Below are 24,098 nucleotides of genomic sequence, written 5' to 3'. Positions count from 1 at the left end.
ATGTTCTTTTACACTGTTTATTTAACTTGCCATTTTCAGTTTATTGCTAGGCCTTTAGGTCATCCGTGTATGCAAAGTGTTATTGTAAGTGAGGAGTATTTCTTGAATAATTCATACGGTCCCTTATCCAGAAAAGCATATGCTTTCTTTTAAGCGCAGGAGTCCCATTGAAGTCTATAGCACTGCTCACATACTTAGGGATTTATTTACATGGGAAATTGACCAGCAGAATTATAGCTGTATGTTATATGAGGATAAAGTCACTTTTATTCTGTAATAGGAGTGTCCACAAGAGGATTTATAGTGACTGACATATAAGGCTATAATGATACTGCTACAGTTCTGCTGATCAATTTCCCCAGTAAACAAGCCTTTAAAGTTTAGCATGTGCTGAGGTGCTTTGCTGAATCAGGGCCATATAGACTATGTAACATAAGAATGGCAATACTGGTTCAGACCAAAAGTCCATCTAGCCTAGTATTCTGTCTTCTCACAGGGTGCATCTATGCAGCACTCTTACCTCGAAATAAGCAACACAATTTGCGCTATGCAAATTGAATAGCTTATTTTGATCTTACTTCAAAACAAAGCACTATTCCGAAACGTCCCTTATCTGTCATGCAAGGAGGTTTACAGTGACATCAGAATAGCAAGCCCGTTATATTTCGATCTAGTGGGCTTGCTCTTAAGATGCAGAATAGCTATTTCGGGATAAATAGCGCCACAGTGTAGATGTAGCCACAGTGGCCAAAGCCAGATGCCCCAGAGGGAACGAACAGAACAGGGAATCATCAAGTGATCCCGCTTGCTGCCTCTTCCCCAGTCCTGACAAAACAGGATCTAGGGACACCACGTACAATGGTGATATCAGTGAGGCAAAGGGTTTGTAGGTGTGTGCAATGTAAATGCAAGTTTTTATGTTGGCCTCACCATACATCGTTGTGCTTTAAGTCGCCCTCATTCTCCATTAATTAGCACCATTTGTCATCATCTGCTCTCTTCCACAGTTGTCCCAGAGTTGCCCTTTCAGACCTGGATCCTGAGGTCACTGGGGCTACTCATGGGAATAAAGTTAAGCCCAGCCATGCAGATTTGCAGGGCCAAGTTCTAAATCTTCACCCCAAAACTTGATTCTGGTCAAGGAGCGCAGTAAGAGCAGGAGAGAGTCCTTCGAACCCTTCGGGGGCACTGGTGTTAGCTACCAGGAACCTGTCAGAGCATCCCTGAATAGATAGTCAGGCCTGGCCTGATTAGAAAAAATAAGTACGTGGGTCCCACCTCTGCCCTTATGGGCTATGTCTACACTGCGCCCGTTTGGCGCAAGAAATATGCAAATGAGGCTAAGTGTTGAATATCACCAAGCCTCATTTGCATAATTAATGAGGCTCCATTTTTGCACAAGAGGCTTTTGTGCAAAAATCCCTGCTTGCACAAGAGCCGTTCTTCCTCCTTTTTTCAGGAAGAATGGCTCTTGCGTAACAGGAGGGTTTTGCGCAAAAAGGAGCCATGTTGTCGGCTCCTTTTTGTGCAAAAGCCCGACACAAAAACAGAGCCAAATTAATTATGCAAATGAGGCATGGTGATATTCCATGCCTTGCCTCATTTGCATATTTCTTGTGCCAAATGGGCACAGTGTAGACATAGCCCCCGTCTCTTCATAAGTCACTATTTAATGAGCAGGGACCACAGCAAGCATTCAGTGTAGGGCAAATCTAGTGGTTCCTAGGAGCCAAATGTGGACAGGAACCAGCAAGGCACAGAGCATCCAAGCCACACCCCCTTTCCTCTGGCCACACCTCCATACTGGCCTGGATGTGTAGGGACCATCCTCCCTAGTTTGGATGCACTGGAGGAGGGCCAGAATGCATCAGAGATACAGTGCAAAGCAGCCTTGCCACACCTTAGGGGCGGGCCAGTCTCAGTCCTGGCTGAGTGCCAGTCTGCACTGCAAGAAGCACAGTTCCAGGGGCAGTGGCCTTCTCACATGTGCATTTCTTGGTCCTATAGCAGTGTTAGTGCTTTAATCCAGAGGCAAGTCAAGGCCTAGCTATCACGGAGAGTGTGGGGGGTGGGGAGAGAAATCACCAGGCCCTGCACTCCCATTTGCAACCAGATAGGACTCTCAGCCAGCAAGCAGAACAGAAGCCACCCTGGGCCCCCTTCCTGCATCCTCCCCCAGCAACTCATACACTCAGCAAACCATCCCAGCCCTCCAGGCAGCCCCACCCCCTCCTTTCAGATTCCCAGGCAATGTGTCACCTGGTTGCTTCCCCCACCCAGGCTCAGGTTACCAGACAGCCTGAGCTATTGCTGTGTCCATGTTAAAAAGGAACAAAATGCAGGTCTATGCAGCACTTTAAAGACTAACAAGATGGTTTATTAGGGGATGAGCTTTCGTGGGTCAGACCCACTTCCTCAGATCAAATTGTGGTAGAAAATTAGCCCAACCATATATACCAAAGGGATAAAATACAATAAAAAGTGAACACATATAAAGGGCTTGGCTATAGATGATGGATTGTATGGTGTGTTCTGGATGGGAGCTGAAGGCATGTAGGTAACTGTATGAGTCAGTGGGTTTTCTGTAGAGAGGTATTTAATTTACTATTGGTGATTTGTACTGTGGTGTCCAGGAAATGGATCTCTCTTGTAGAATGGTCCAGGCTGCGATTGATGGTGGGGTGTAGGTTGTTAAAGTCTCTGTGGAATACATCCAGTGTTTCTAGGCCATAGGTCCAGATCATAAAGATGTCATCGATGTAGCATAAGTAGAGAAGGGTAAAAGGGGATGGGATCTGAGGAAACATTGTTCTAAGTCAGCCATAAAGATGTTAGCATACTTTGGGGCCATACTTCCCCAATTATCACCTCTATAATACCAGTAGCTCACAGACATTAACTTCCCCCTCTCACCCCCCCCCCCTTCTGAAATCTGGTTTGTCTTTTTAAATATTTGTTCACTTTTTTTGATTGTATCCCTTTGGTATATGTGGTTGTGCCAATTTTCTTCCACAATTTGATCTGAGGAAGTGGGTCTGGCCCACGAAAGCTCATCACCTAATAAACCATCTTGTTAGTCCACTTAGGACTTTAAAGTGCTACATAGTCCTGTCTTTTGTTTCAACTAGACCAGACTAACACGGCTACATCTCTATTACTACGTTAAGATGGGGCAGCCCCCCACAGTGAAAGCCACACCCAACATTCCCATCTGCAGCTGGGTACCAGTGCAGTGCCCAGGGAAACAGAGACCCACACAGAGTTACCACAGAACAGTATAGGACCATAGGAATCACATACGGCATAATAAGTGAACAGAGGGAACACAATCCCCACTACGTCACACTAGGTTAAAACACTTTTCCTTCAAATAGCTAGGAACAGGAGATCCTTATTGCCACTCCATTAAAACACAGATGGGCTAGTGGTGAATCCTTTTTGTAGTGTAAGTAGGGACATAAAATCCCGTTTAATAAGTTAACTGGTTAAATGTTACACTACAAGTTGTTTTTTCTGAAGCGGATTCTGGACTTCCACCAGCCAAAATCAGGAGTTGCTCCAAAGAAGGTCCTGGAGTTACACTGGTGGAAGTGATTCAGATCAGGGACTTTGTTGTCACTAGTAAACACTAGTTTGAGACCTCCCTCCCACCCCATCCGGCCACACACTTGCTGTATGACTCGCGACTCCATTGAAGCCAACTTCTATTAACATAAGCGGGGCCAACATTCCATCCTGCAGCCTTCCTGTGCCCTCAGTCTCTGCTCTACCACATAGGGATAGTGATATCCCCTCTCTCCCATGCTCGGCCTGTGTTGTCTAGTTCACAGAAGGGGAAACAGAGGCCGCAGGAGCACAGATGAAGTATTATGGTCACAAACAAGTCAGTGGCCAAGGTGAGGCTGGAACCCAGGAGGCTGGAGACCTCATCCCATGCCCTGACCTGTACGTAACCACGCTCCTGGTCCCTAGACTTCAACTTAGTGGTGATCGTTCCAAGACTCTTGCAAATGAATGCCCCACTTAGAACTTTTCTGCTGTCATCCGCCTTTGAACTAGTGACTGACTGTATTGGATTTTTCATCCAGCAGATGAAGACCCAATGGTTCCAAATAAGGAGAAGCACTAGGAGGAGAGGACTAAAAACAGGAGCCCCCTCAGGAAATGAAACGAGGAAGGAGAAGTGGGAATGCACCGATGTGAGGCAAAAATCTCCCTGAGTCAGGATAAAGCCAAAACCCATCCGGAAACAGATGCGCCATCCATTCCTTGTGAACAAGCTTCCATAACAGCCCAGCAGCCTGGTCCGCCAGGGCAGTAGAGTGGTGTTGCTATGGAAACCCTTAAACTAGACACAGAAGAGAGACTGGGCCTATGCGCCAAAAATGGAGAAAGCACTGATGAGAGGGTAGATGTAACAGCCCACCAGAGTGTCCAGCACAGCAAGATCGATGGAGAGGAGAAAAGCTTGAGCACCACAGGGTACCACACAGCCAGAAACAGGAGATCATGAGTATGGCAAATATGGGAAACTTTTTGTTAAGAGGAATCTCACAGTCCACCAGAGAACTCTCAGGAGATGGGACCCAGAGGAACCCAGCGGGTGTGAGGGAAATTCTACAGGAGCTCTCAGCCCCTTGGAGACCTCTCAGGAGACAGGGCCCACAGGAATCCAGTGGCCATGAGCAAACTCTGACAGGAGATCTCGTAAGACACTGCAGTGGAACCATCCCCCAACCCGGAAGTCAAGGAAAGCCGCCAGGGAGGGTTCTCTGTCCTGAGGGAAGGCCTGAGGAGAAAGCGGACTCACGCATGCTCTGAGTATGGGAAGAAGTTCAGCAAGAAAGGCAAACTCACCAAGCACCAGCCTACGCACCAGGATGGGAGGCCGTTCAAGTGCGGCCGGTGCCAGAAGAGCTTCTTCGTGAGGTCCCAGCTCACCCAGCACGAGCGGATCCACACGGGGGAGCGGTCGTAGAAGTGCACGGAGAGTGGCAAGCACGTCTCCCAGACGTCCAACGTCATCATCCACCAGAGAATCCACACAAGGAGCGGCCCTTTCTGTGCCGACTGTGGGAAGAGCTTCGTCGAGAAGTCGCAGCTCATCACACACCGCCGGACCCACACAAGGGAGCGTCCCTTCACGTGTGCTGAGTGTGGGAAGGGGTTCCCGCAGAAGATCACCCTGATCACCCACCAGAGAATCCACACCAGGGAGGAGCCTTACACTTGTCCTCAGTGCAGCAAGATCTTCAGCCAGAAGGCTAACCTCATGCGGCACCAGCTGATCTACTTGCAGGAAGGACTGTACACATGCAAAGAGTGTGGGGAGAGCCCCTGAAGAAGCATCAGCTGAATCATGCTGGGGAAAGGCCCCGTGTGTGCACCAAATGTGGGAAGAACTTCACCCACAAATCAAGCCTCAGCCGGCACCAAGAGATCCACGCCAGCAACAGGCCGTACGCAGCGGTGACAGCAGAAAACCTCACCGTGGTCTATGAGATCATAGAATTATAGGACTGGAAGGGACCTCAAGAGGTCATCGAGTCCAGCCCCCCGCCCTCAAGGCAGGACCAAGCTCCACCTACACCATCCCTGACAGATGTCTATCTAACCTGTTCTTAAATATCTCCAGAGAGGGAGATTCCACCACTTCCCTTGGCAATGAGATCATGCACATCCCACTACAGCGCTAGGGCAGGGGAGCACATTGGGTGGCAATGCAGATTTCCTTCGTATCACCTGTCCCAGGGGCTTGGAACCTCCCCAGGGGCAGCTCGCTCCGTCCTGCTGTCATGGCGTATGAAATACCTGAACATCCAGCAGAGGACAAAGAGCAAGGGCCGGGTCCTTGCCACTGGTTTCACTTGTGTTTTCCTTCCACAGTAATGACATCGAACAGGACCTCAATCCGTCCATTGCTTCTGGAGGGAGAGTTAGAGGAGGCGAAGGAAGGGACAGTGGCACTGAGTGTTGTAGATAGAGCACACAACCCTGAAGGGATCAAGGAGACAGTCTGCAGCCGGGTAGGCCTGGGCTGGGCACCCAGGCCATGTGGGATGGAAGGATAGGGGGCAGCCCTGGGATGACTGAATATTCCAGATCATGCCATGGTTCCTAGCAGAGTTAGTCTGAGCCCACAGCCTCTGCTCTGCATTAGCAGAGAGGTTCCTGGGCACGTCCCCCAGCCCCCACCCCAAGGTTTCCTGGGTGGAGGAAGGACAGTGTCTGTTTCATATACAGTGTTCGCTTCTGGGCCCATCTAGTGGTTTCTCTTGCTGCCATTGTGCTTGGTGTCATTTTTAAAATTGCCCACACCTGCTCCAAACTCCATAGTTCTGGCCACTCTCCAGCGGCATGCAAAGAGTCCCCCTTTGGGCAGCTCACTAGCGGATGCCCAGGCCTCAGTGACATCTGCCATCTGCTCATTTACATATGCTAATATACACCTAGTGGGTGTTTCTACTTAGCCCTGAGCGGCCAAGGAATTTGCATGGACCCAGTCTTCTGAAAATCCCACAGAGTAATGGGTATTCTGGCAACTTAGATGTGCCCAAATGCAACCTTTAAAAATCCCTTGGTCCCCCCAGATCAGGGGTGGGTAATCATTTTCGCAGGGGGGCTACTTCATGAATTTTGGTACATGGTTGCAGGCCGGCTCCAGGCCCTGGGAAGGGGTGGGACTGGGGGCTACAGAGAGAGAGAGAGAGATTGAGATTGAGACACAGATTGAATGTATGTGGAAATCTGGGAGAGTGAGTGTGTGTGTGTGTGTGTGTGTGTGTGTGTGTGTACAGAGTCCGGGAGTATGCGTGTGTATGTGCACGCACACATGGCACAGAAATAGTGTGACAAACTGGGTGTGTGTGACAGTGACACAGGAAGTGCATGTGTGTATGTGCGTGCGTGCTGGGTGAGTTTGAGAGAAGCCTTGCACTGTCTCTTTAAAACAGGGAAAGCTGTCCTGATCTGTTGTCTTCATCTCCCTCACTCTACAGATATCTGGTGGGGGGGTGGGAGAGCGAGTGCATATGAGAGTGTGCACGCATGTGTGCGCACGTACACAAGCACTGAAATCCTAGAAACAGGGCACTGCCTCTGAAGAGAGGAACTCCTGAGTTACTTACTCTCCGTGTTTCAGATTGGAGCAGCTCTACCCGACCCCTGGTCTGCAGAGATGTGGTACAGGGGCACAGCCTGCGTTCAGCGCTCCCCTCTTCGCTCCACACCCCCGCACAGCTCGCAAGAAAATCCTGTTCTGCAGCCAAGCTGCTCCCAGAGCAAGGTTGGGGGAAGGGCAGCTGAACACAGCCGGGTGGCCCGGAGAGAAATGCTGGGTGGGCCGGATCCAGCCCCCACTCCTGCTGTTGCCCCTCCCTGCCCCAGAACTTACCTGAGCTTCTTGGCTGGGGGCTCAAATCACTACTAGTGCCTGCCCTGGCTTTTGGGAAAAAAAAAAAAAAAAAACCATCGATCAAAGCATCTCAGTAAGACAGCTGGGACTGGAAGTTTGCAACTTTCAATATCTACCTTGCTGCCCATTCCAGTAGTCCCTCATGGAGCAGTGCCAGCTTGAGCCAGGCTTCACTAACCTGGCCTCCCTTTGCATTAAAATCCCTGGCAAGCAGATGACCCAAGATCAGCGATTTTGCTTCCCTGCACGGATTGGGACGTTTGCTGCCTTTTGGATCTAAAGATGAGCTGACTGCCATGTGATTTAACCACATCTGCACCAGGGGCATGATTTAGTTTGGAAAAGAGAAGGCTGAGAGGGCAAGGGGACATGAGAGCAGCTTTCAATTACCTAAAAGCATTGGTGGTCAGTGCAGTCCCTAGCACCACCTATAGCCCCGCCCCCTCTGCTGAGGCCCCGCCCCCTACCACAGGGAGAGGAGGAGGAGGAGGAGCAAAGTGCTGAGCATACCTGTCCCTGACCACTGCCACGGGGAGGGGAAGAGCGTGCATGCACTCCAGCCTCCCCAGAGCAGTGGCAAGGGAAGAGGCTTGAACTGTACAGCCTCCCTGGCCCCTGGAGCACCAGGAAGGGAGGGGGCAGCTTGGACCGAGCACGGGGAGGGTGAGCACTCTGGGGCAGCAACACTCTGCCCCCAGTACACCTACAACAGGACTCGGGGCAAAGTGTGTGCACAGCCAGGCTGGCGGTTTGGGAAGATAGAGCCTTCCCCTGTCTAAGCCACTGGATGCCCATTCCTAAAAGGGTGTTACAAGGAAGAAGGAGAAAAATTGTTCTCCTTGGCCTCTGACAATAGGACTAGAAGCAATGGGCTTAAACTGCAGCAAGGGAGGTTTAGGTTGGACATTAGGAAAACTTCCTGCCTGTCAGGGTGGTTAAGCGCTGGAATAAGTTGCCTAGGGTGGTTGTGGAATCTCCATCACTGGAGATATTTAAGAGCAGGGGACTGGACTTGGTGACCTCTCGAGATACAATCCTAGAACACTACAACTGGAAGGGATGATACTGACATGACTATATTGCTACAAAATCACTCCCTGTCCAACACAGTTCTACTGGTGTAACTACAGCAAAGCGCAGGCCTAATGCAGCTCTTGTCGATACAGCTGGTGCTGTGTGTGATTGTGACTTGGGCAGGGTGGGGGGTGGGAACACAAAGTATCCCCAAAATGTTCTGGCCTGTTTGAAACAAAATTGGAAGAACTGAAATTTCATTCACACCCACTCCAGGTACTTGGTGTAAACACCGGTCTGAGTCTGCAGGGCTGAGAAGGCAGCAGAGGGAAAACTCACAGGCCTAGTCCTTCACTTTCTAGGCTTTTACACATGCTCATAGCAGGGGTAAAAGTTCCATGAAGCTGGAGATGGGTCAATGTGCCCTCATAGCCAAGGTGGCTAACATGATATTAGGGTGCATTAGGAGGAGCGTTTCCAGCAGATCTAGAGAAGTGATTATTCCCCTTTATTCAGCACTGGGGAGGCCACATCTGGGCCCCCATTACAGAAAGGATGTCAACACACTGGAAAAGATCCAGCAGAGTGCAACAAAAATGATTGGGGACTGGAGCACATGACTTACGCAGAGAGGCTGAGGGATTTGGGCTTATTTGGTCTGTAAAGAAGAGTGAGGGAGGATGATAGCAGCCTTCAACTACCTGAAGAGGGTTCCAAAAAGGATGGAGAAAGGCTGTTCTCAATGGTGACAGATGGCAGAACAAGGAGCAATGGTCTCAAGTTACAGCGGGGAAGGTCTAGGTTGTATACTAGGAAAAACTATTTCACTGGGAGGGTGGTGAAGCACTGGAATGGGTTCCCTAGGGAGGTGGTAGAATCTCCATCCCTAGAGGTTTTTAAGTCCCGGCTTGACAAAGCCCTGGCTGGGATGATTTAGTTGGGATTGGTCCTGCTTTGAGCAGGGGGTTGGACTCGATGACCTCCTGAGGTCTCTTCCAGCTCTATGATTCATTTAATCAGACTGCGCTACTCACACAGTTTTGCCCATGTACAGCTGTTGGTGGCTAGGGATGAAGGTCAGAGGCCCAATGCAAACCCCATGCATAGCCAGACAATGCTGCTATTTGCACCCATGCTGCTTTCCCTGGACTAGGACTGGGCCCTGTGGCACAGGGAGACTGCTCTTGCATTATTGGGCAGCACCACACAGCCAAAGAGGTGACAGCAGATTTGAAGAATGCAAGTCAAGAGGGAAGTGAAAAGGCTGCTGGGTAGGTTAAAGTAACATTAAGCTGTTTTCTCTTACAATGGTTCTGTGCTCACATGCGGATTGCAACAGCATAGCTCCAGGGACATCATTTTGTGCTTAAGCTCTGGGTCAAGTGCTCTAGGTTCAATTCCTCACTGTCCCCAACTTCCTTTGTGATTTTAGGGAAGTAACTTTTTACTTGACTTGTGGAGCTTTAGTTCCCCTACAGGTGGGGAAACAGGCACAGGCCACATACAATGACTTGCCCACGGTCACACAGGTCTGCAAGGGGGAAACCTAGGCACAGAATTGACTTCGTAACCACCACTGGGCAGATTTGAAAGTAGGGTCTCTTGAGCTGAGTGTAGGAGCCTTTACAGCTTGAGCTATAAAGCCAGCTGGCTCTCAGTTTAGGCTGTAAAGCTCCCTTGTTCTTATCACTCACTTTAAGTGGTGTAAATGCCACTCCATGAGACAGTGAACCACACTAGGTATGTGGGTTACATTTGCACAAAGTCACACAGGATGTGTGCGGCAGAGGAAGGTTCAGACGCCACATCTTCTGATTATTAATTATAATTATTTGTATTACCATTGTGCCCAGGAACCGTGCTCTTGATCAGGACCTCACAATGCTAAGAGATGTACAAACACTGAAAGAAAAGATGGTTCCCAGAGGCAATGGTAGCCCACTTCCTGCTGGATCTCAGCAGCCTGGGACAGGGGCTAAGTAGGGTTGGGGAGAGCACCACAGTCCTGGAGTGGGTGCAGGGTGGGGAAACCACATCTCAGAGGAGACACATGGGGCAGTCACGTTTTCCCCTTTAATTGTGCCCTGCCCGTATAGAGAGACATGAGTCGTGTACCCAGAGGGTTCAGGAGAGCTTTGAGGAGCTAGTGGAAGGAGGATAAGGAGGTAGCTTTAAGGATGTTTGGGGGGTGCCTCCCAAATACATGCACCAGTGGGAGAAAACATGATGGTGTTTGAAAATTTACCAAGTGGGCAGTGCTGCTGGCAGCATGAGCCTTGTGCTCGAAAACAAAACATCCTGACCTTGAAATCCTGGAAATGTTTGCTAGAAATGACTCAACCCTAGTAAAGAGGTTGGTTGAGGGCAGTTATTTGTTAAAAATAACTCCAGAGTGCATGAGCCCAGATTTGGAAACTAAAGGAAACAGAGAACTTTGGCAAAGGCATTTCATGCAAAGGCTACATGGAGCCATTAATGAGCACAGAAAGTAAGGCTGTGTCTACCCTGCAAAGAAAAGCCAGAAAAAGATATACGCAAATTGCAGCTTGCAATTTGCGTATCTTTTTCCACAAGAGGCTTTTCTGAAATTTGGTACGACTACACGGTGCCAGAGTTCAGAAAAACCTCCTTTTTTGGCACATCCCTTCCTCGTACAACGAGGTTTACAGGGATGGTGAAAGAACGCATCCGATTTTCTGATTTTTTTTTCCGGAAAAGCGGATGCGTTCCTTGGACGTGGCATAGCTTTTCTGGGATGCAAGAGCTGCAGTGTAGATGTAGCCTCTGTGACTGGAGCCTTTCTGAGCAGCTGATCCCTGGAGGACGAGCTCATTTTTCGTTAAAGCCACCCCACCTATTTGAAAAAAAAAAAATTCGGTCTCAAAAGGTGTCCATCATAAAAGGTGCGAGATCACTAGGACTGGAAGAAGTTAGCCAATACACCAACCCACACTAATATTGGTTTAGAATGCAAGACACTGCACAAGAGAACTGGGCCTGTGGGCAAGGCGTGGAGGGGAGAGGGCTGGCTCTGTGCCCCTAGAAGGGGAAGGGCCTCAGGTGGACGGGGCGGGGGGCATTAAAGGGTTAAACATTACATTTAACCAGTTACTGGATTAAGCAGGATCCTACATGCAGGGGGCCACTCCAGCCCAGCTAGAGCAGCCCCCAGCTCGCAAGGCTGCTAGCACGGCAGGGCTGCTGGCTCCAGGCCCTGCTGGCCCCCTTGAGGCTCCCAGCTCCACTGGCTCCTCAGGGCTCCCCGGCCCACGGTATGGTGGGCGTGGAGCAGCCCTCCGCCCACAGCAGGTAACAGCAGGTGGGCTGCTTCTGGGTGCGGATTAACCGGTGAGCATCACCCAGGCATCGGTTACCCATCCACATCCCTAGGCGGAGGACAGTACTAGCACTTCTGGGACTAGGCTCTCATAAGTGGCACTGAGAGGCAGTGCCCCAGCAGTGTCTAGCAGGTAGGATTCAGGACCTGGGCTCAAGGGGAGAGTTTCCCCGTCTGCCTCATGGGGACAAGGAGCGAGGAAGGAGACACGTGACGTGGCTGGGTTGACTCTCGGGAGCAAGGCCCACGCAGACATGAAAGGCTTGGCAGGATCGCTCCTGTAGACCGAACACACTTGACATTACAGCACAATCGAGATTCCATCCGATTTGGAAAACTCCGGACATGTTTATGTTCTCAATTTGTTTCCCAAACAGAAAGCTCAAATACTGGACTGTCCCGTTCAAAACCAGACACCTGGCAACCTTAACCCACCTGCCCAGCACCAGAACAAGATCCCAAATCGAAACTGCAAGCAGCACCTGCCCCCGCTGGCCAAGACTACAACTCCCAGCAGGACTGAGCACAGCTGCAGTGAGCATGCCCCTGCAGAACAGGGGCTGTGCATAGACGGCTGCAGGGCCGAGGGGTAGCTAAGGCTGGCCAGAAAGTCAGGGGGGCTGGATCCCAGTGGTTTCCCAGCCTGCTAGCTTGCCCTACTCCCTAAGCCCCTCTCAGCCCTGAATCAGATTGTTTCTCTGACTTCCCTCCCCCGGTAGTTTTTCCATTCCTGACACAGACTTCCTGTGAGTCATCGCAGCAGACATTAGAGAAGTAACTGGAAGAAGAGATCAAGTGTGGTGATGGGGTATCCGGCAAGTGACAGCTGATGAATTAAACCCTTCTCCTTGGCTAATTCTGAGGGCAATGAGAGGAAGGTAAGTAAATGACTGACGTGGGATTTTAGGGACTGGGGTAACTTCTCTGTGCCCACAGCAGTCACCAGAGCGAAGTAGGAAATGTCAGGAAGTTTCGGTTGTTGCGAAACTAAAGTGTTTGGGAAAGGGTTGCTTCTGAGATCAGAAACAGGGCAGGCGTGTAAAGAAATCTTGGGACCCAGAGGGTCTCAGGTTGCAATGGACACGCTCGGGTTCTGTGTGAAGACTAGTGGCAAAGGCACCAGCTTCGAGAAAAGTACAACTAAAAATCACAGGAAGGGAAGTTGTTTTTTTTTTTTAAGGCTGCCTAAAGGGATGCTGCAGAGAAATCCCCCACTGCCTTTGCTGCAGCATCACAGAATGGCCCTCTTTGCACCCGTCCCAGGGGCCACGGCAGGCCCCCAGGAGGTGTTTGTGTGTTAGTGGATCAGAGCCCTTTTCCAAGGAAGAGGAGCTGAGCAGGGATTCAGCAGCTGAGAATGGAGCTGGGATCTTAGATCATCTACAGAAAGAACTCACACGCTAAACACATTCAGCATCCCTGAAATGCAGCCACCTCTGGGGTACAGTCAGCATGCTGCACACAAGCCCTGAGAGAAAGTTTGGCCAGAATCATCTGTGCTTCTGAAAAGTGCCAGGGATCTTTTAGGGCTACGCAGAGCGGTTGGACCCCAGGTTTTAAAGTCTTATCAGAAATGTCTGCAACAGAGCAACATGCAAGGTACCAGGTTAATCTACACAGGCAGCGGGACAGTTCAGTGCTTGAACAAGAGCAGGTGGGGCTCTAGGGCAAAGGAGATGGAAGAAGCATTGGCAGTGGGAAGGGAGGGCTGGATCAGAGTTTATTGCTCGACTGGAGGTGTCAGTCGGGAGAGGCTGCTTTGGGGCCTGGTGTCTCTCTAGGGCTGATGGGGCTCCTGCAAGGTCTCACCAGGAATTTGGCTCTGGAAGCCTCCCCCGGCTACAAGTGGCAGTGGGAATTCATTCCAAGGTGTGGTCCCAGTTTGCCCTTCTCGTACAGCATATGCAGATCCCTCTGTACTAACAGCTGGTCCACCTAGGAAGATAAAAGTCTACTACTGCCAGTGAATGGTGTTACTTGAGCTGAAGGAGTAAGAGGGGCCTGTGCTTTTAGCACCCATGAGGGCTCCAGCTTTTATATCAAGCCTTGACTCAGGGATGTCAGATCAGTCCGAGCCCTCCATACACCCTACCCAGCTGCCAGGAGGGAGTAGGACATCCCCGCATGATCCTTGAGGGAGCTGGTCCTCAGCTTCCCCCAGCCTCCTCCACTCCCTCGAGTCACTGGAGTGCCAGGCCACAGAGCAGCTGGGAGGTAGCTGTCAGTTTCACTTCTGCCACAGTAGGACCGGTGGGGGAGCTGGGCCCAACTGCGCTCTGTTACTGCCGCTTTTCAGACAGACATCAGCCTCTTCCTGATCCACTTAAAAACTAAGCCAGCACCCCGTGATGTTCATGGCGCTGTGAAACAGACAGGGTGGGAGCTGTGTGTTTAGTTAGGGATGTAATTAAACACGATCATTTAAAAAGCTAAGCAGCTAAACACTGTTCAATGAGTTAACCACGCACCAGTCCCCTACCTGCTGCATGCAAGAAACAGCAAGAGGCAGGCAGGGGGCTGCTTCTGCCCGGCCAGGCCCCGCCAGGACAGGATACAGGCTGGACTGAACCTGCCATGCTGTGGGTGAGGGCTGCTCAGGCCAGACCGGGTCTGCCCACCGTGCCACAGGTGGGAAGCCTGCTCTGGCCAGGCCAGGCTGCTGGTTAGCCAGTAAGCATCACCCAATTATCCCTAGTTTTAATTTCACACCTGGGCTAAGACCATGGCTAAGACCCTCTGGGGTTGAACCTGTGTCCTGCGCACTCTCTCTCTGCCCGTTTCCCCCACCCCTCTCACACACTAGGGCACTGGAGTCCTGCACTTGCCTACTCCTTCCCTCCCAGCACTTTCGGAGCACCATGAATCCGCAGTGGTCAAGCTCTGGGGGTATGTCTACACTGCCACCCTAGTTCAAACTAGGGCGGCTAATGTAGGCATTCGAACTTGCAAATGAAGCCCAGGATTTAAATATGCATGTTCCCAAGTGCTGCCCTTTTTAAATGCCCCGTAGTTCAAACTACCTGCGCGTGGCTACACACGGCACGGACTAGGTAGTTCCAATTCAAGCTCCTAATTACTACCGTTACTCCTCATTGCATACCCCTAATTCATTTATGTTGCCCTTTTCTGAGATACAAGCAGGGAGGGCCCAGCAGTACATCCAGTGACTACAGCAGTCCCCACCCTCCCATGCAGGGAGCCTTGATAGTGGGGCTGCAAGCAACATGAGCATGACCAACCCCAGTCACCCAAACAGCGGAATGTCACTAGAGCCACATGCTATTCCCATAGCAACACCGCACTCCAGCACAGGCCCAGGTTCAAAAGCTGGCCCCTCGGTGCACCAAGGCCAGCATGCTGAGCTCCTGCACAGGGACATTTCAGCCAAGTGCCCTGCCCCACACATGACAAACCCACACACAGACCCCTGAAAGTTCCTCATCTGCCATTTAGGCCCCTCACACTGCATGTATACCCCCAAAACCTTCAATCAGCCCTTCTCCCACTCATCCCAGCAGCTTGGACATACATCCCATTTACTGATGGCTTCAACACCTCAGCCACCACTCAGAACACCCCCCCAAAAACCCTACATCCCAGCCCCCCTTCCCAGCCTGCTCCCAACATCCCCCCTAAAAAGCCCCCTTCCAAGCCTGCTCCCAACACCCCCCCTAAAACCCTACATCCCAGCCCCCCCACCCAGCCTGCTCCCAACATCCCCCCTAAAACCCTACATCCTGCCCCCTCCACCCCACCTGTAGCATAGCCCTCAGGTTACAGGGCACCATGGCCCAATGGCCAGAGTCTCAGGGGTTTGGGGCAGCAGCCCTGGTTGGGGGACCAGAGCCCACCCTGCCCCAGGCCCTGTCAGTGGAGGAGGGATCTGCCACTCACTCAGCAGGGAATCCCATTGCCACACACTGAGCTCCCTTGGCTGGGAGACACGACTCATGTTCCCTCTCTGGGTCACTTCCTACCAGTACAGGTGTTGGGGTGATCCCCATGGCTTCCAGGTCCTCAGGCTCCACAGCACCAGTCTCTCCCTGAGGCTCCACCAGCTCAACGTCATCTCCCATGTCTCCAGCTCCTGTCATCAGGGTCTCTCACTGGGCTCCAGCTGGAGCTCCTGCAGCAGCTCCCTCCTCTTTAGCATCCAGCCTAAACTCACTGGAGCTGCTCCCTTTTATACTTGCCCAGCACTTGGAGCATGCCCAGTCTGGCTAGGGGGCGGGACTTCCTCTGCTCATGGGGTTTTAACCCATTCTGTGCCAGTGCAGGATATGCACACCCTGTCACACCTACATCCTGGTCCCCTACCCCCACCTACTTCCAACATTCCCCCTAAAACCTTAAATCCCAGCTCCCCAGCTCCACCTGCTCCCAACGTCCTCCCTAAAACCCTGCATTCCAAGTTCCCTAGCTCTACCTGCTCCTAATGTCCCCCATAAAAGCCTATATCCTGTCCCCAGACCCTCCCACTTCCTGCATTCCTCCTAAAACCCTACCTCTCAGCAGCCCAGCCCTTCTCCCATGTCCCTCCTTCCCCCGGCACATCTCCTTAGCTCACAGCCTGTAGCCCCAGCAGTGCCTGTTGACCCCAGACCTCTTCAGCAACTCACCCCCAGGCTGTCACCCACCGCCCCTGAAGCCTTCCTGGCCACTCACCAACCATCCCTAACTGCCACCTCAGCTCTATGCTCCGCTCCTGTCTTTGGTTGGAGTGGCTCTCTCCAATTCCACCCACCACTCCACTTGCTCCCACCTTCTGTCATATAGCCTCACAACCCCATGCTGCTCAGGTTTGCCCTGCCAGCCTGCCCCAGGATTGCAGCACAGCTGAGTTTTGGGGTTTGTTTTCCACCAATTGCCTGCTAAAGCCAGATATTAACTCTGGCAATGTCTAGACTATAGTCTTTTATTGGAAAAAGCTACACAAATTGCACTCCGCAATGTACGTAGGTTTTTCCGATTGCTTTCCCAGAAAAGGCTTTTTCCCCACTTGTCTCTTTCTAGACCGAGCCAAATGGCGGAAAAGCCTCCTCTTTTGGAGGAGCCCTTATTCCTTGTAGAACGAGATATACAAGGCTCCCCGAAAGAGCGCATTTGCTCTTCCGCGAAAAAAGCGGAAGAGCAAACGCATTACCTGGATGTGGCGGGGGTTTTCCAGAATACCTCCAGTATCCTGAAAAACCCCTGGAGTCTAGATATGCCCTCTGTCAGTGTTGGTTCTTCTCTGTATCCTTCCACTAGCCTTTAAATCTCACTGAAGTCAGTGGAGTGTGAGGGATGCTTGGTCCTCGACAATGATCGGCACAGTAGGAGGGGTCTTTTAGCTCCCTACAGACCATTGCTATTTTCTTGGAAATGCTCTGATAGCACCACAGTGCAAGTGACATCACAATGTGGTCCGTTTCTCCAGGCTGCATCGGCATTGGCGGAGGTCAGTCCAAGACAGCCCATAGAATCCTTTAGTATTTCTCCAAAAGCATCTTTTCAATGTTACTGTAATTATCCACAGTTGGTGGGGTTTATTGGCGCCCAGGAAATTTGCCATGCTAAATTTACCCTGTGTATTCATAGCTTCCAACTCCAGAAGGGACACTTGTGGTCAGCTAGTATTACTTTCTGTACTACACCGGCCACGGGACTTCTCTGAATTCCTGTGTGAACTAGACCATAGCTTTTAGAAAAACCATCCAATAAAATAATTTAACGATTGCCAGTGATGGAGAATCCACCATGACCCTTGGTAAGTTGTTTCAATAGTTCATTACACTCACTATTAAAAATGTGTGTTTTATTTCCGGTCTGAATTTGACTAGCTTCCTCTTCCAGTCATTGGATCTTGCTATGAGTTTTCCTTCCACACTGGCCTTTGAAATAAAATCTGACTGTTTTTTTATTTTTGAACCCAGCAGATGAAGGGAAATAAGAGTTACCACCCAAAGGGGAGTAATGAAAACTGGCATCAGCGCCTTTGGAGGCTCAGAACTTCCCTTGAGCCTCAATGGGCCAAGAAAGTTGGAGGACATGGCAAGAAAAGACCCTAGATGATCACTCTTCTTGTGCATGAGCTTCCTGCCAGCTCAGCCCCAAGAAACCGGATGATGGAGAAGCTGACGGTTATTAAGGTGGAAGCGGAAGACCTCATCAAGCACCCCCGGGAGAAGACGTACACTTGCACTATCTGTGGGGACAGCTTTAATCACAAGGGCACCCTGGCCGTGCACCAGAAGACCCACAAGGAGGAGATGCTGGTGGAGCCCCAAGAGCAGGAGGGAAGTGCCGTTGCAACAGGAGAGCTAATGAGCCAGCAAGCTAGCGGAAGGGAAGAGGATGCCAGCCAGGAGGGCACGAACCAGGAGGGAGATCTCTCAGCACAGAAAGAATCCCTGCAGAAAGCAAAGCCCTACTCTTGCACCGAATGTGAGAAAAGCTTCAAGATGAAGGTGGACCTCACCAAGCACCTCAGAACCCACACCGGGGAGAGGCCTTTCCCATGCACTGAGTGCGGGAAGAGATTCATCACCAAGTCGCAGCTGAAGGAACACCAGAGGATCCACACAGGGGAGCGGCCTTACCAATGCTCCGAGTGCGGGAAATGCTTCACACAGAAATCACAGCTCATCGTTCACCGGAGGATCCACACTGGCGAGAAGCCTTATAAGTGCGGCAGCTGCCAGAAGAGCTTTGTGGACAAGTCGCAGCTGGTCGCCCACCACCGTATCCACACAGGCGACCGCCCCTTTAAGTGCGGGGTATGCGCCAGGGGGTTCCGCCAGAAGATCACCCTCATAAAACACCAGAGGGTCCACACTGGGGAGGGGGCACGGCGGCATGGTGGGACCCATGCTGGCAACGCCTCACAGCTCATCGTGCCCGAGTCGACACCGGATGGGGAGAGGATATTCCGATGTGGCACCTGTGGGAAGCAGTTCAAGAAGAAGTCGATCCTAGTGACCCACCAGAGGATTCACACCGGAGAGGAACCCTACCAGTGCTCCGAGTGTGGGAAGCGCTTCCGGCAGAAGATCCACCTGATCCGCCATCAGAGGACCCATGCCAGGGGGGAGCCCCACGTGTGTGTCGAGTGTGGGGACGGCTTCAGCAGCAAGGGGCTGCTGCTGAGGCACCAGCGGTGCCAGCACCACAGCGAAGGACCCCACACGTGTCCCAAGTGTAGGAAAAGCTTTAGCCAGAAAGTAGGCCTCACCGCACACCAGAGAGTCCATGACAGGGAGAAGGGAGATGGGAACATGGCCGCCTCTGAGGGAAAACCTAAGGAGGCAGCAGACGGGAGACTGCCTGCCAAAAACGGCGAAGGCAGCAGCCACCCAGGGGACCTGACGGTGCCATGTAAGAGCCAGGTCTATATGTGTACGCTGTGTGGCAAGACGTTCACCAAGAAAGGGAACTTTGCCAACCATCAGCGGGCCCACACGGAGGAACGGGCCCACCGCTGTGGCATCTGCGGCAAGAAGTTCACCAAGAGGGGGGAACTGACCAAGCATGAGCGGATCCACACGGGCGAGAGGCCGTACGTCTGCGCCGACTGCGGCAAGCGCTTCACCCAACGCACTCAGCTGGTCACTCACCAACGCATCCACACCGGCGAGAAGCCCTACCCCTGTGCCGACTGCGGCAAGTGCTTCATCGACAAGTCCCGGCTGACCGTGCACCAGCGCATCCACACCGGTGACCGGCCCTTCCAGTGCGCGGCCTGCGGCAAGGGCTTCCGCCAGAAGATTGCCCTTATCAAGCACCACCGTGTCCATGAGAGGGGCCGGACGGATGGGGATACACAAGGGGCTAAGGAGCACAAGTGCTCCCAGTGCGGCAAGGGCTTCGGCACGAAGGAGAACCTGGCCAGCCACCAGCGGCTTCACACTGCCGAGAGGCCCTTCAAGTGCGGCGAATGTGGGAAGAGCTTCACGCAGAAGGCCCAGCTGGTGGTGCACCAGCGCATCCACACCGGGGAGCGCCCCTTCCGCTGCGCTGACTGCCACAAGGGCTTCATCGACAAGTCCCGGCTCATCGTCCACCGCCGGATCCACACCGGCGAGCGGCCCTTCAAGTGCACAGCCTGCGGGAGAGCCTTCACCCAGAAAATCGCCCTGACCACCCACCAGAGAGTCCACGTGAGGGAGCAGGAGGCCACCCTGGAGCCCTACAAATACTCCAAGCGCAGCGAGAATGACATGGGCAAGACCGAGCCGGGCGAGGAGTGGCCCTTCCCCTGCCACGTATGTGGCCGGGGATTCCGCAAGGAGATAGCCCTCATCACCCACCAGCGGGTCCACACCAAGTACGAACCCAACAAGTGCAGCAGGTGCGGCCAAGTCTTCCCTGACAAAGCCCAGCTGCTCCTGCATCAGCCCTCTCACGCGGAGGACCGGCCCTTTAAATGCAACACCTGCGGGAAGGACTTCAAGCGGAAAGAGATCCTGATCACCCACCAGAGAATCCACACCGGAGAGGTGCCTTTCAAATGCACGGAGTGCGGGAAGAGCTTCTCCCAGAAGGCCAACCTCATGAAACACCAACTTACCCATATCCGGAGGGGCCCCTTCATTTGCTCCGAATGCGGGCAGAGCTACACCACCCTGGGGCATTTTAAAAGGCACCAGAGGAACCATCTGAGAAAGAGAGCCCCTTCTGGGGAGGGGAGAGACTCGGGGGAGGAGCCAGATGCAGATGAGCTGCCGGAGACGGGCGTGCACAATGGGCCCATTATCGTGGTGAAGACGGAAGTCGATACAGATGACTTTGAGGTCCTGCAGATCCCGTGACCTCGCTCCCAGCCAGGAGTGGTGCACGTGTAAAGGGATCTTCCAGGGGCAACAAAGGAGTGAGGGCCCCCGTGGAGGGTCAGTGCTGCCAACCCCAAGCACTCAAAGAATCCCAAGTCACGCCACCCCCTCAAGTGAGGAAATTGACAAAAATGTCACGAAATTTGAGAAAAAAAATAACACACTTGGGATTCTTTTTTTTTTCAACCTTAGGGGAGGGGGGGTGTCACTTTTTCAGGCTTTTCTCTGCATGGGCCAGAAACGTACTTTTTCAAATGAAATCCGTGATTTCGCATGTCTTCCCATGACTCCTGGAGCTGGGTCTTTATTGAAAAAATACCAAATATCCTGCAAGTTGGCAACGCTGACTCTTCTGTGGGTCCACGAGGGAGCTGGGTTGGCCCGTAGATCAAAAGCCTAGCACTCAGCAACACCAAATATCCATATTAAGCCAACAGGCCTGGGTTGCAGATGGCCCTGAGGGGAGCATCAGAACTTACTGCCGCATAAAACCTCCATGGTCGTCATTCCATAGAGCAATAAGAGAGGCCAACATCATCACAGGGCACCAGAGGTGGTCCCATGCAGTGCCCTGTAGAAATTCACGGGCTCCCCATGAGACGCAGACGCCCCCTGTATGGAACAGTTTGCTGGGTTAGGGCTAAGGGACCTAGAAAGAGAGCACCTATTTGAAGCCCGGATCCTCCAAGGGATTTAGGTGTCTAATTCCCATTGACATTCAAAGAGAGTTAGGTGCCTAAGTAGCTTAGAGGATCTGGGCCATAGTGTTCACTTCAAAGCCTGATCTTTTGGGGATGAGCACACTTTAAAATACGCTCCCGTGTGCCAGTGGTGCCATTTTAATAAAGGACCTTCATTGCACAAGCGCCATGCTGGGGGAGATTTACACGCCCTGGTTCACTGTTCCGCTATTCCAGTTCCAATCGGCTGGCGGCGGTGCAGCGACACCGGTGTAAAACGGGGAGTTAGAAGGGGGAATCGGGTCCGAGCTAGATCCAATCCTGCTGTCAGCTCTTCCGCTGCTGCCCGTTGGCAGAGCTCGACTGACGCCACCGGAAGTGCCCCAGCTTGCTTGAGCAGAGAAGCTGGTCCATGGTTCCCACAGCAAGCGTGTCCTGTCTTGGTCAGTAGTCCCGCCGCCAGGAGCGCAGGGGAGGATGTTTGTGCAAGAGGGGGACGTTTGGGGTACTGGAAGGAACTGGAACTTTGATATCCTCTCTGATTTGCACTGAAATTCTTAAGCGTGGCATTGCCCGGCGCTAGGGTCCTTCCCCCTCTGTACAAAGCCCATCGGCAAGGGAAACACAGACATGATCCTGACAACCTGTAACTCCCCTGGCTTCCAACAGTATGATCCAAGGGGACTTGTGTCCCAAGTGTGCCAATCCCAGGCCATTTGGAAGGCAGCGTTCCCCCCTCTTCTCCCTCGCACCGCGCTCTCTGGCTGTACGTCTGGGTAAGGGCTTGTGCTGCCGTTGCTTCCTGGCACCCCTGAGTTAAAGATGCCAGGATGGCTGTGGAAAGCAATGGTGGCTTTAGGGACAGCCACGCTTGGCAGCTCCCTCCGTCCCACCTGCCCCGGGGCAGCAGGGGCGACTGCTGGGCTCAGCTTTGCTTTGGAAGGGACGTCGCAGCATTTCATCAATGCCTGCCACCGTCTGCGCTCTCCCCTCCTTTCTCAGGCGGGTCAGGATTCACATCACACGCAGGGTCTCAGGTCCTCCAAGCTGTGGAAGGGAACTCAGCCCAGGGAGTTAGCAGGGCTCATGCTAGCGCACTCCAGCATAGCTGTGTGGACATCCTGGCTCCAGCAGCGGCCAAGACTAGCCAGGCAAGCTCAGACTCACCCTGTATGCTGGGTGGGAGCTCAGGGAGCTGGCCTCGGCCTCCGCCAGAAGCCACGGCGTCCACGCTGTTATGTTCGTATGTTCTAGCCTGAGTCCCACGAGCAGGAGTCTGGCTCCTCTCCTGTGCCCGAAGAGTTCACAGACCCGTCCTGACTCCTCTCTTCCTGAAGTCAGCATGCTCCATTCGCGCCAGCAGAGACGCATGGGAGCGAGAGGTGGAAAAGCCTCATTCGGTCACATCCCGTCCAGTGCAGGGTCTCCCACATCGCCCCAAGTTTTGGCCAGTCCAGTTATTAAATGTCCATTGCTGGCATTTTCCCAGGGAGGCCGTTCCCCAGGCTGATAGCTGTTGAGAAAGTTCCCTGGATATTCATCCTCAATGTTCCTTTCTTAGGCTCCTTCCATTCCACTGGATAGTACCAATACCGTGAGAATGAGGCACAGCGTTTTAGCACAGAGGGTCTGCTGAAATTCTGGCCTGGATCATGCAGTATGGAAGGGCATCGCTGATTGCAGGGAGTGCCAAGAGGAGCAGCATTAACTAAACAGTGACCCAGGGTACAATAAGTAGATGACTATACGAATGCTGTGAACCCCAAAGAGGGAGAGGAATGATGTAGGCCCTGGTCCTGCAGGTGTTTTACACAAGGTTAGGTCCATCAGAGGCTATTAGCCAGGATGGGGATGGTGTCTCTAGCCTTTGTTTTTCAGACACGGTGAATGGGCCACGGGATGGATCACTTGATTCCCTGTGCTGTTCATTCCCTCTGGGGCATCTGCCATTGGCCACTGTCGGCAGACAGGATACTGGGCTGGATGGGCCTTTGGTCTGACCCAGGATGGCCGATCTTATGCTCTTGTGTATAACTTTAAGCACATGTATAGGCCCTGTTGACTTAAACAGAACTATTCACATCGTTCAAGTTCAGCATGTGTAAGGGCCCTAATTACTCCTCTCCTGCTTCAGCGTTCACATCATTCACATAGTCATCGACTTATTACACACTTCCCCATTGTTTAGCTCATGCTGCTTTTCCCTGAATGCCCCTCCTCCTCTCAGCAATCCACTCCCATATCGCATAATCCAGACCAGGGTTTAGGCAGACCCCATGGGGTAAAACTGCAGCATAAATACCGGTCGAGAGTTGACAAAAAATAAATACTGTAAAACTTTTAACTGTTTCATTTAGCTTTTTTCCACAAAAAAACTGACTATTTTTTTCGGTTTTGAAATCTTCCTCCAACTTTTTTAAATTGTCTTCTTTTATTCTGAAAAAAAAATTTTTTTGATGTTGAAGTAGAAAATTTTTGGTTTAGAAAAATTCAACCATGTGGCCCACCCAATCAATCAAAATGGGCCCCAGAATGTGAAACGAGTAAACAAAGTAGGTGAAAAAAGAGTAGATTGAAAAAGGGAAAATGAAAAATAAAAATGAAAAATCCAACTGTTTTCCAGTATTTGCTGAGGGAGGGTTCCTAAAAGATGATTTCTTGGGTCCAGTATATTTTTTATTCAAAGATTTTTGATCAGCTCAACTGTTTCTCAGTCTGTGAGTGACAGTACAACAGCGGCTTCAGTGGACGATTCCATGTTTACTATATCTGGGTGTATCTACACTACAGGAGAAAGTTGAATTAAGATACATGACTTCAGCTACATTAATTGTGTAGCTGAA

General features: G+C 51.8%; 1 protein-coding gene and 1 pseudogene across 2 annotated transcripts; both read left to right on the top strand.

The window, feature by feature from the left end:
* The first annotated feature begins 3,167 nt into the window (after positions 1-3,167).
* Positions 3,168-5,517, top strand: LOC142826882 (uncharacterized; annotated as a pseudogene).
* Positions 5,518-12,299: 6,782 nt separating this feature from the next.
* On the top strand, positions 12,300-23,867 carry LOC102457691 (uncharacterized). Of its 2 annotated transcripts, none has more exons than XM_006120579.4 (2): positions 12,300-12,643; positions 17,684-23,867. In XM_006120579.4, the coding sequence occupies exon 2, from the start codon at positions 17,816-17,818 to the stop codon at positions 20,552-20,554; it is 2,739 nt and encodes a 912-aa protein (XP_006120641.2). In that variant the 5' UTR covers positions 12,300-12,643; positions 17,684-17,815; the 3' UTR covers positions 20,555-23,867. The 2 variants fall into 2 exon arrangements, with proteins under 2 accessions (XP_006120641.2, XP_006120640.2); XM_006120578.4 differs by having other exon boundaries at positions 17,681-23,867.
* Positions 23,868-24,098: the final 231 nt, after the last annotated feature.

This window comes from Pelodiscus sinensis, chromosome 2 (assembly GCF_049634645.1).
Source record: "Pelodiscus sinensis isolate JC-2024 chromosome 2, ASM4963464v1, whole genome shotgun sequence".
NCBI lineage: Eukaryota > Metazoa > Chordata > Testudines > Trionychidae > Pelodiscus > Pelodiscus sinensis.
The sequence above is the reverse complement of the archived record's forward strand: the minus strand, read 5'-3'. Positions and strand labels throughout refer to the sequence as shown.